Source organism: Tachypleus tridentatus, chromosome 6 (assembly GCF_004210375.1).
Source record: "Tachypleus tridentatus isolate NWPU-2018 chromosome 6, ASM421037v1, whole genome shotgun sequence".
Taxonomy (NCBI): domain Eukaryota; kingdom Metazoa; phylum Arthropoda; class Merostomata; order Xiphosura; family Limulidae; genus Tachypleus; species Tachypleus tridentatus.
The window spans coordinates 16446558-16459594 of NC_134830.1; the positions used below are offsets into that span (position 1 = coordinate 16446558).

Below are 13037 nucleotides of genomic sequence, written 5' to 3' on the forward strand. Positions count from 1 at the left end.
TTTAAATATAAATATACGTATACTGTTGTGAGCTTAAAGCTATTTAGAATAAATGTAGTTTCATGTTGCAATCTGAAATCATTTTAGAAAGAAAAAATGGTAAAATAGAGTTATTTTGATTTTCTTAGTGGTTATGAGGTCAGCAAATTGGCCAATCTTGTATAAAGTTAGGGTAGAGAAGATAACAGAAGGTGTAAAATTTTACTGAAAAAGACTTTGGAATTATTTAGGAAGTTTTAGAGATTATACAAATTTGAGATTTTTTATGCAAAGAAAAGCATTTTAATATTAACATGGAAATCACTTTGCATTCAGACAATGTATAAATGCTTCATACATTCACAGACAAATCTTCAGTAAAAATGCTTCATTAAAAATCTAAATTTTATAATGTTTACTAAAATTCTGACAAATTTTGTGAACATTCACAAATTGTGTGAAAAGCTATAGTATGGAAGCAGGCATTTTAGCAAGAGGATTAAGACGTATAATAATTTGTGTCATAAACTACGTCTTGATGGCAAGTGTAAAGTAACGGAACCATTCTAACTTACCTGGTGGAAATTTAGCGAAATGTGCAAAAAACAGAAGTATTGAATCACATCACAGATGAGCAGCTCACATTGATTCCTCACATGTAAAGTTTTTTAAATTTATATTACAGAAGTTCCCTTGGTTAACCCTTTTGAAATGAGCTTGGATTAATATACACATTAACTATTCACACTCTAACTTTTGATACAGTATATGTACCTTCACAGAATTTAGCAATTTCTTAGAAAAGATTACAATATTTTGCAAAATAAAAAGAGAGAGGTAGAGATTTTTTCATGAAATATTTTCACTGAAGATTTATTTGTGAAAATAGTCTGTTTTGTTACTAGTCTGAGTGCAAAGTGATTTCATGATATGATTAAAAAAACTATTTTTTCCTCCTGAAAATCTTTTATATTATTTGTGTAATCTTTCAAACCTCCTAAATACATTTCAGACATTTGTAAGACTATATTTTTTGTTATTTTCTATACCTTTTGTGGAGTCTGTTAATTGGTTGACTTTGTAACCATCATAAAAAAATTAAGATTTTTTTTTTCATGCGAGAATGATTACATGTTATAGCACACAAATATGTGTGTTTAGTCTAAGTATCTTAAGGCTCATAACATGATACATTTATAAATTTTTTTTATTATATTGACCTTCCAGCTAACATTACATAACATGCATTGATGCAGTGCATGTTTACTTATGTTATCATATCCAATAATATAAAGCTAGCATAGTCTTGGCTGTGTTTTAATGGACTAGTATTTTGTATAATCAAGTAACATTTAAATGGTTTTACATTTTATATATGTATATATATTGATTATTACTATTTAGAAATAAGTTATGAAAATTATTGTTCTATATTTAAAAAAAAAGTAAAGCAAACAGTTATCTCTTCTAGTTACAAAATTTGAACTCTGTTGATGAAGGATATAGATAGCCTTTTCAGAGTTTAAAATGGCTGAGAAAACCATTAGAGGAAAATTCTGAGCTGTTGAAGAGTTATTCACATGTCATATATTGTAGTAAGAATATTTAAGGGACCATTTCCAAAACTTGCAAGAGTTGAATGGGGCCACTGCGTTTGATTCAGTGCATAAACCATATCTCGGCAAAATAAAGATATGAGGTTCTTATTTTATATTCTAGTTCGATAATATTAGTAGTTTGTTTGAAACTATAGACTTTTTATTGTGACATCACAAACATCTAATTTTAATCAGTTTTGCATTCAACATACCATGTGACTCTCTAAAATCTATATTTGGATGTGTTCTTTTAATATTTACTTTTAAATTAAGAAATTAACTAATATATAATATTAAAGTTTCAGTTTTAATCTACAATTTGATTCCAAATGTATTGATGTAAATATATAAAATAGTGGTTCAATGAAATTTTAATGCAAGTCATCAAACTTGATGACATGGCCCTTTGCAAAAGGATTAATTAACAGTAGTAACATCATAAATGACATCTAGAAAGTGACTAGGGAAAGGCTTAGTTTGACAGTTAAGTTAGCTATAAGCTTTCTGTAATTAGAGAGATAAGTATTCATTTTAAATTTGCTTATTTCCAAGTTTTAATTAAACACTATCATTGTATTCACTGAAATTTGCATCACAATGTTGTTTGTGATTCAACTTTTTATGTTATATATGTTTTAATTTCTCAATTAAAAAAATTAAATGCCAAATATGCTTTATGTGTCATATGGCATGTCTGTTTTTATCTTCTTGCTTAGTTTATATTTTATTATGCCTTCCATGCAAGGTCTGTAGTGGTTAACAAATTAGAAAATCAAACCTCAGACATTTACAAGCTGAAATATAAAATAAAGACCTCCAACCTTTTTGATTTGCAAATCTATGAGGGTAGCTACACCCACTCCAATTTTTGGAAACCTCTTGTCTACTCATACTTAGTTCTCTTAAGTACACATTTGTAACCAATAAAAGGAACACAATCTAAACTATCTTGATATGACATTCTTTTATGATTGGCCTGAAAGGAAAACTTGCATTTGACTGGAAATCTTGAAATCTGTTCTGAACAGAAACAAGATATTTTTAAGCCCACATAAACTTTGAAAAATTTTTGGTTTTCTAAAATGTGTGTTTGAAATCTACAAAATTAGTCTTCCCCTTCACTTGAAAGATGCAAAAGTACAAGTTGGTGTCATAACACTATAAGTTATAGAAATCATTGTTTTTCTGTATATCTCTTTTTATTGGGTGATGTTTTAAGACAAATACTCTATTTCCCAGCATTGGAGACATTTTTTTTCCCAGAATAAATCTAAAAAATTTACCCTGCATCTTCCAGGCTGAAGGTTACGTTGCTCATTGGTCTAAACCTAAGCTTAGAGGAACCATTTCAATACTAGACACTAATTCAAGCCCCTCTGTATGACCTAGAATGAAATGTTCAAGTTACTTGGTATTAAATAACAAATAAATAAACAAGAACAGATCACTGTACATATGGTGCTGTGATATCGGCATCCTTTTTAATTCCTCAGGCTTAGAATAACATTATTGCTGATAATAATAGATATTTGAGTGCTAATGTAAAGTACACACTTTTAAAAGTAAATATGATAAGCATATAGCTCACAAAAAAACAAGAAGTTGGCAAGAGAATTTTTGTACCGTAAGTCATTAAACAATCCATGAAACATATTGGTAAGAATGATGGAAATGCTGCCACCTTATTCTTATGTTTATCCTCCTCCCCCTTCCCCCAAATTTAGCAAATCAAAATGGAGGTGCATCTTCGACACCGGGAAATATGGTAACTAAAAATTAAGCATTTATGAATGAATAGTAATACATTTGTGTTCATAAGCACTTACTTTATACACCTATACTGCTAAATTGTGCCCAACCTAGGAAAATAACATCCAAATACCTATCAAGTGTAGTGGATCATCCTGGACTCTGTAATAAGACACACATTGTCACATACATTTATTACTTTAGTCAATTTTCAGTGTGTATTATCAACAAGCTGCTAAATCTTTTACTACTGTGTTGTTAGATTATTATAAACTCCTTGGGAAAGTTGCTCAGCACAAGTTTATTTTGCTGCCTGTGGTGTCATATTACAGTGTCATGTAAACAGTCTAATGGCAGGAATGGTAATTCATTACTTTATGAATGGCAGGTTTCTACTTCAGCTGCTAATATTAAAGTGATACAGAAAAACAGGAAATAGATGTAAAAATGTTAGAAGTAGAAACTCTCAGGAGAAGTGCTTTGGAACTTTGGTCAATCCTAAAGAGGATAAAACATGACTACTCACTATATTTCACATTTTTCGAGCCTTTAACTTTTTGTGGGAGTTGCAAGGTTCATCAAACTGAACAACTATATTGAGTTAACTCGTTAAACATGGGCCATTGCATTTGTTGACTCACACTGAAAATATCATTGAACTACTATTTTATGAATGTATATCATTACGTTTGATATCAAATTGTACCTTCAAATATACAATTTGATTGTATATGTTTTTATTCAAACAAGGTGGCCCTGTCCACCTATTCAGTTTTTGAAAATACAGACATAACTGCTATAATGAAACATTTTTATAACACAGGTTTGGAGTTGAATGTTTTATTTTTTAAATACAAAAAATATATATATATGATAAAATGTGAAACAAACATGCAGCTACCCTGTGAAACTAGAAGAAACATTGGTATAAGAGTTTAATTAACATAAAAAAGATATAAAATATGGAAATCATGATAACGCCATTGAATCAATTAGAAATAAAAAAAATGTTAAATAAAACTTTTACATGAAAAAAAGAATTGTCAAAACTTCCTTAATCAAAAGACTGACTAACTTCAATACCTCCTGAGGTCACTTTAAACTAAATGACTTCCTGATTTCTTAAGGGAGTTCCAACAACAGCAGTTACACAAGCATTTGCTGACCAGTTTTTCTCCTGCCGGAAGACGATGTGAGGCTGAAGAGGAAGCACAAAGGTGTTGAAACTAGTTTCTCTGATTTCAAACTTTTGACTGTTTGTTCCATTTACTGTGGGTTTGGAACTAATTTCCACACACAATATTGTGTTGTTTGTCTTAAATTAAATCTCTTGCTTGTAATATTTGTTTGTTGTTTTATTTTTACATTAATGTGTGTCAGTATATGTTGTAAAAGTGATTTATACCATTAATAAAATTAATGTTAAAGGACACATAATTTTGTAGCTATGCAGCCTTGACTTATAACACCATTCCTATGGGAAAACCTGCATATAATAAAACACTGTTGTATAGGAATGTATTCTGTGTGTTATAGCAGGTATACCTTTATCTTGTTACATAAACTTCACCCAGTGATGTGAATATAGCCAATCAAAAGCTCAGAATGTCCTCCTAGTAGTTTTTCCAGTCTCTGCAAAGTATTTACATAACAAACTCTTTTCCTGCTGGATTCCAAGCATTAAGAGAAGGCATTATTGAGTTCAAAATTTCATATTTTTTCAGAACAAATAAAGCTTGGTAAATTATTGCAAAATTTTGTAGTATTGATCTAGTAATTTAGGATTTTTGGTTATTTCAAAAGGCATATGTAAAACCTAAAAACATTATTTAATTTCACATGGTCCACATGCAAAATTTGATAGGCTTAACAACCTATGGCAAGCAGTAAAGTGAGGAAATATAAGATATAATTGTTTGCTCTATTTCTTTATTTATTGTTCTGTGTTTTAAGAAAAATAAGTTTAAGAACAAATAATAATACTGTATATACATATATAATTGAAATGTGACTGTATTTTACAAAATACTACTCCACTAAAACACAGCCAGAATAAGTCACTTTGTAAAAACCAGTCTTGTATTCCTGGATATGGTAACATTAGTGCACATGTGCTACATCATTACAACTTCTGTGATGTTAGCTAGACATGGCTGGAAAGTCAATATAATAAAATTAATAAATATACATAATGTATAATGTTATGAGATTTAAGCTATTTAGATTAAACATCTGTGCTTCCTATTATTTGTAGTCATTTTAGAACAAAGCATAATTTATTTTTATTTCCTTTTTTTAACAATAGTTACAAAGTAACCCAACCAGTATAGAGTTACAGTAGTGAAAATAACAAATAAAAGGTTTTTTTAAAAAAAGGTTTGATAATTATGTGTAGACTATAAAAATTTGATATACAAAAGTGGAACATTTTCTGATGCATAAAAGTATTTTCAGTCTTAAAATTTAAGAAAAATATGATGTTTTCCATATGAAAGCCTTCTAAAGTTTAATCAGGCAAAATTTGTAAAGATATGGTTACTAATTTAAAAGTTGTATTGTGAAAAGCATAACAAGCACAAAATGATTACGAGGCTGATACTGGGATTGAGCCCATGCTGAAAGAGTGAAGTAAAGAAAAAAAACAAAGAAAAAATTAGTTTTCTGAATAAAAGAAACATTTGATATCTATTTAGGTTCTAAAGATTATGCAAGTAAAAACTGAAAATTTTCAGATGAAGAGAAGTATTTTTTTAATATTAACATCAAAATTCCTTTGTACTTGAGAAAGTCAACATTTTGACTCTATATGTTCACAGACAAATTTTTAGTAAAAGTATTTGATTAAAAGGTCTAATTTTTTGTCTACAGAAGATTTGTATAGTAAAGGCTTGAGAAATTTTGTGAAGATACACACAAAGCATATATATAGTTGTGAAAACTCCAGTGATAGTAACTTTGGGGTACATGTGTTAAGTGTAATCTTCTGAGTCAGTGGCAAAGTAGTCAAACTGACCATTCCATTAAGTATATGTAAAAGTAAAAATAAAGTAGTGATATTGTTTAAAATATTTTTGAGAAATGTGTCCTAAGTTGTTTTACTAGAACCAGAAAATTGTCTAGATTTGTTAATGAGGTTGTGATTTTTTAAAAATCTAATACTGATGAACATATATCTTTTGTTTCAAAAGAATAATTTCTATAACAGGAATTAGAAAAAATCACTGCTGAACTTGAAAAAGAGAAGAAGAAATTACAAGAAATGATCTTTCAATTTCAGGAAGAACATCAACAAACATTCAAGTACAGTTATTAATATTCTTATGTGTATAGTCTGTAAGCTTGTAACCTAATTCTTTATTATATTATTTTTTAGGATTTTAGGTAAATGAAAAACTGAGGTTTTGTGTCAAAATATTTTAATTCAGAAAAGTAGTTTGAAAACTTGTTTTTTTAAGAAATTTATTTTAAATATATTGATTTATAATTTTCTCTTTCAACTAACATATCAGAACTTGAAATTTACTGAATATCTTATAAACTTCAGTGTAAAATAGCAAAGTATTTCAGCCTCTGTGAAACAAAATGTCTAGAAAATGAAGAAATGTATTTTTAATTGTTTTACACTTGGATATTTGAATTTATCAAAAAAATAAGCCAACATGAATTTATAGTTTTTACTATCTGTAAGGTAATTCAAATGTTTTCAGTAATACTTCTCAGAAACTTTCAGTACAAATCATTAAATACCTTGTAGTGGACAGTAAATTGATGTCAATATTTTGTTTTGATCTGAGTTTACTGAGGAAGCAACTTGAACTTTTTAGTAAACATATGAATTTAAAATTAGGTTATCAACCTATTGTACATTTCTCAGTTAATGTTCACTAATATTTTTAGTTACAATAATTTTGTCAAGAACACTTGCATATCCTAAAAAACAGTTATTCCTTCTCTTCAAATCTTTGCCAAATTTTGCAGCAGTTATTCTTAATTTTTTATGGTAAGTACAAGATCAGTCAAATTGGGAAACCCAGTACAGTTCCTAATATTTTCATGTGTGCAGTTTGTAAGTCCATAATTTAATTTTTATTATATTATTTTAATGATTTTTGGTAAATGTAAAAGTGAGACAAATTTTGTAATAGTTGTTGTTTTATAAGTACATCATTTTTTAAGCCAATTTTTGCCATCTCCCATTTTCAAATATATGTCATCAAATTTAAAAGTATATAATAACAAATATTCAATAGGAGTTAAAGCAAGGATATTATTGTTAATTTTTTTAAACAAGTTTTTGTTGTGTGGTATTTTTTACATTGTGGTTTTATTACACATTACATTTTTTGGTAAGAGCAGTTTACACTACATTTTTATCAGATTGATGCTCAGCAATTTGTACTGTCTACATATTAGTCTAAATGTCAGTTTTAAAGATGTTATACAGAAGCTAATTCTCTCTATACAAGCTTAATCACTTTCACTGACCTTAAAACTACCAGGTAACCATGAAAGTATTGTTGTTTAATGTAGTAAGTGTATCCGTACAAAATTATGGCAAGCTGTTAGAAAACATTGTAAGTCTTTTGTACACCAAACTTATATTTCTAGTTAAATATGTTTACTAAAGATTCATCTATAAATATATATAGTCTGTATGTAACTCAGACTGACCACTTTTGAGTGCTAGGTGGTTTTCTTGATGAGACTGAAATCTTTTTTTTTCCATCTTATATTTTTATATCTCATTTACATAACCTCTAGGACTTCTTACATAAGTATCAAAAGTTTTTCAGTAAAGCTTTATATTTTATCTATTATTTTCATTCACTTTATAACAACAAAAGAAGTATGAAACGTATCTTATTTGTCCCCTTTTTTCTTTGAGAATGACTGCAGGTTGTGACAAAAAAGGACAATTATTTATTCTAAATATTTTAAGGCATGGAGAGTTTACATCTGCCTTTAATGCTGATGGTTTATAGCACTTTGAACCATGTCTAACTAATAATTTTGCTACACAAGCTGTAAATCAGATAGCAAAAAATTCAAGTTACAGTATTGAATGATGTAACACACAAACTACTTGCAAGTATACTCATTTTATTTTTTGTCATTATCTGACCTAAAAAGTTTCTAATTTTAGAATTCAGTTATTTTTATAAGAAAATCCTGAAAAAAAATTTAATCCTTATGTTTAGCATCTTGTTTTTTCTGTTGTTAGTTCTTCTATGAAACTAAACCTTAATTTGTTGTAATAGTATTAGTAGTAACAAATAATTTGTATGTATTTCATATATGCTCATAGAAAAGCAAAATAATTACACACACAAAGCAAACAATGTTTTACAACTATCATTATTTGATTGGCTTTCTGACTAAGTCACAACTGCCTTGTAATCACTCTGATAGGTTTGATCTGAACTCAGCAATATCAGTTTTGAATCTGTTAGTGAAATAGCTTCCATACTAAGATAGTTCATCATACTTCTTTTGGTAAATTGAAACATTTTTTTTTCTGTTGATTGTAATTAATGTAAATCAAACATTAAAGAGAATTATTGGTAGTAAGTAAAAGAAAAGATGTAATAGTAAGTCATGACAAGTATGTTTGACCTTCTGATTTATAACTCTGCAAACAAAAACTGATTGAAGGGTATTAAAATTGACTATGCCTTAATAATGTCTGTACTATAATATGTAATTTATGTTAAACTCAGAGCATTATAAAAATAGTGAAGAAAAATTAGAAAATCAATAAACAAATGTCACTACTCAGACAAGAAAAATTACAACGTTTTTAAATACTCGCTTTTGAAATCAAGATATTAAAACTTGTATGAAATTACTATTTAATTTACTAAATATATTTTGATGCTACATTTATTCATATATATTGATAATAAAATAGTCTGGTTAAATTTTGTATGTAACAGTGTTAAAATAATATTTTTATTCTGTATTTTCATTCTTGGTCCTATTATAGTTACTGGATCATACTTATGCATTTAAGATAACCCCAAGATCATAATCAAACTCTTTTATGATAATCACATCATCATGCAAAAAATATAGCAAATCTGCCACTTCATAGCTGACAAACAGCTAAAAAATTACTTATCTAAAATAGCTGGAAAGCATGGCTTCAGTGATGGAACAATGTGAGGAATATTGATGATGATGAGACAGGTAATATCTGTAATGTATGTGAGAGTTTGTTACTGGTATTACCCATCTATAATGCTACATTTCTTACCAAATATATGCTTATGTATTACCAGTAATTATTCAGAAAACATAACAGTGACTTCTACCATCTCCCTTGATTTCGATTCTTTGGATAAACTTCAGTGTCATATTCATCACTGTAGTTCTCTGTTAATCTTACTCCTAGAATAAATGAGCAACAACATTTCTGTCATCTGGATAAAACAAACTTTCTACTTCAAGCTATGCAAAATATTTTGTTTTAATTGTTAACAAGACATAAAATGCTATTATTATTGCTGTCGTTAAGACAGTTAACAATATGATCAGTTACATTGTCTTTAGTAGTGTCAAAGTACTTTCTCTTATCATTTGTTTTCTTGACTTACACAAAAAATATACACTTATGTAAGTTGGGTATATTTAGTTTATGTGAGTTATAACTGTCTCATAGAGTAATTCCTGTCTTAATTCTTCTACCTCATGAATTCTGCTTAGAAAAAACCTCATGATTTTAGTCAAATAAAGAAACTGTTGGTGTATGGGAAGGGTTAACCTAAGCGTAGGAGTGGGTCAAAGTGCACGTTCCTTTTAAAGAGTTACATGCAAAACATCTTCCAAACCATTCATCTAGCTCCTGTTTGAAAAGTTTTGCACACAAGCAAAGCTGAACATTTGTTTTTTTAAATGATAGAACAGGCATAAATGAGGTTGATGCCAGATTTTATGTTGTAAGCAGGTTGTTCTGCACTAAAATATTAGGAATTAATCGCACTATCATCGATATTTCAAAATGTGACATAACTTAATAAATAAAAATGTTGATTTACTGTATGTTATTGTTTAGGGTATCTTAGCGTTAGTGAAATGTTCAACAATTATTCTTCACAGTGGGAGATGTAAGTAGCTTTTAGTTTAGAATGAAACCAAGAGTGCAACACAATTAACTTTTTTAAAGTTCATGAAATAATTTAGATTGATAGATTGACTTAAACTTTTCCAATCACTAAGGATGGGTACTTTTGCTTGTAGTTTAAAATTCAAATATTAATATTATTTAAGTTTTGATTTTAATTTTGAAAGGAAATATTTAAAATATGCTTAATATTAACCTTTCTGTGTTATGACTTTTCTACCCTCTGAATTCTTTTCTCTAGATTTTATAACTTTAACAATAAAGCTTTTGTAGTACCAAACTGATTAGAAACACAAGTTACACATACTAATAAGGAAGAATATAACATTTGAAATTTCTTCTTTCTTGGTATGCTTGTATTTCGTTATATTTGTTAAACCCATTAGAGAAGGTTTCTCATATTTTCATGCATTTCAAACATTATTCACTCGCACCAATTTATCTCATTGATTTGTTTATAACCAATAGAAAGAGTAATTGTTGCTCCTGACAGTAATGAAACTTGTTTAACTTATATCTCCATTAGAAAACCAGGTAAGTCATATTAGTTTTGGAGCATTCTAATCTGGTGTATAATGTACTTTTCATGTTCTAAAATTCACAATTTACATTAATTATTTTTTGAACAACCAACATAGTGAGAAAATGCAAGGTTACTGAAGCACAGCATCCAAATGCAAATAGCTTCAATGCTAAATTTCATGTTATTATGTATCCCAAAGTACAGTAATGAATTTATAAAATTATGGAAAGCATATATGAAAAGGTCACTAGATGAAATTATTAGAATAAATAATTGTAATAACCTGTTATATTCTGCAGTCATTCTACAGAAAAATGAATTATTGATTTTATATAGTATTTTTCAACTTTCATTTTACTGTACATCAATTTATTGCTCCAAGTAAGTGAGTAGAGAAAATAGTATGAAATGGGTGTCACTAAAATCTTTCAATGTTCAATTACGAAGTTCTAGAAGCTATGCAAATGAAAAATAGAAATTGTAAGATGAAAGAGATATTTTTATTCTTGGTAAAGAATACATAACTCCACAGAATAAAACTTTAGAAATAATAATGTAATGTTTACTAAATGCTTGCCAAATTTCATGAAGATACACTTAGTACATTCGGAGTTATAGTATGTGTGGTTTCATGGTCACACAATGAGTGAAAGATCAGTTAAATTCTCCAAGCCTGTGTACATTGGGTTAACTAAGTCCAAATTAAATATTTTATTTTTAACAGTCAATCTAAATAATAACCCAATAATTGCTTCCTTCTTTCTCACTATTAGATGAGTTTACTTAATGAAAAGGGAACCTAAAATAAAAGAAAATTTTCACATATTGGTATCAAACATTTAATAATCCAGATCAAACCTGTGTTGTTTAATATTTGATCTCACAAACAAATGATACTCAGTTTGAATATAATTAAATAACTACTTCCTTCTTGATATTTATAAGGTGAGCTTACTTGATGAAAAAAGGAACCTAAAGTAAAAGAAAATTTTCACATATTGGTATCAAACATTTAATCATCCAGATTGAACCTATTTGTAATATTTGATCTAACAAAAAAATGATCCTCAGTTTGAATAGAATTAAGGTTATGTATATATTTCAGAGAGTTGGAAGAAACAGCTGAAGCTCTTAAGATTCTTGAAGACCAAAATTGTCAACTCAAACAGACTACAGATATGTTACAAACAACACTACAGGTAATCATTTTTCTGTGAAATAACTAGATACTTAGTTACATAAGTTTACTACAATATAAACTGACATGAAAAATTATTTTTATGAAGGTTTTTACATGCTATAAATTGGAAGTTTTGAACTTACAGGTATTTAATACTTTAACCTTAACTACTTTTACTTGCAGTTACATCAGTGATAAAGTGATAAGTTTATTAAGACCTGCACCTATTAATGTAGTAGACCATTTTTATGCCAGTATTAGTCTGAACTCAACATGGTATAGTAATGTATTATATTTTTGTATTTATGAGTAAGTTATTAAGGGTATCTGCTGCAGTCCCTAACAGCATATCATAGAATGTACAACATGACAGAAGACATCTTGTTCTGTTGTGACTTATTGTTTGAGAATTGTTGTCAACAGTTAGTTTATATATGTTATTAGATGAATGTGACATTGAAATTTATACTTAAAGTTATGAACTGAACTGAGATCCTGTGATTTTGTTAGCTGAGGAAGGTAAATGAAGTCATCATCATAAGAGCTAGGCAGATAGTGGAAGTTGCTAGTTAATTAGTCATTAGGCTCATTAATAGATTACATTTTAAGTAATTAGTTATCCTCACATAAGACTTGGATAATTTGAATAATTTAAAAATAGTAGTAGTTAGACACATATATTTTATTATATTGACCTTTCAGCCATGCCTGGCTGTCAATACAAAAGTTACAATAAGGCAATGCATGTACACCTTTGTTACCATATCTAATAATATAAAGCTGACCTTTAGTCTTTACAAAGTGACCTCTCTTGTTTTAGTGAACTAGTATTTTGTAAAATACAAGTTACATTTCAGTTAGTATATATCTATATACATTATTACAATT

The 13037-nt window shown here is 28.3% G+C and overlaps 1 protein-coding gene across 3 annotated transcripts in view; it reads left to right on the plus strand.

Moving 5' to 3' along the window:
• Positions 1–13037, plus strand: part of LOC143251990 (uncharacterized) — a 78662-nt gene that overhangs the window by 36251 nt on the left and 29374 nt on the right. For all 3 annotated transcript variants that reach the window (XM_076503458.1, XM_076503459.1, XM_076503460.1), the window contains 2 exons: positions 6532–6626; positions 12075–12168. In XM_076503458.1, coding sequence (XP_076359573.1) covers positions 6532–6626; positions 12075–12168 — 189 coding nt within the window. The remainder of the gene's footprint in view (positions 1–6531; positions 6627–12074; positions 12169–13037) is intronic.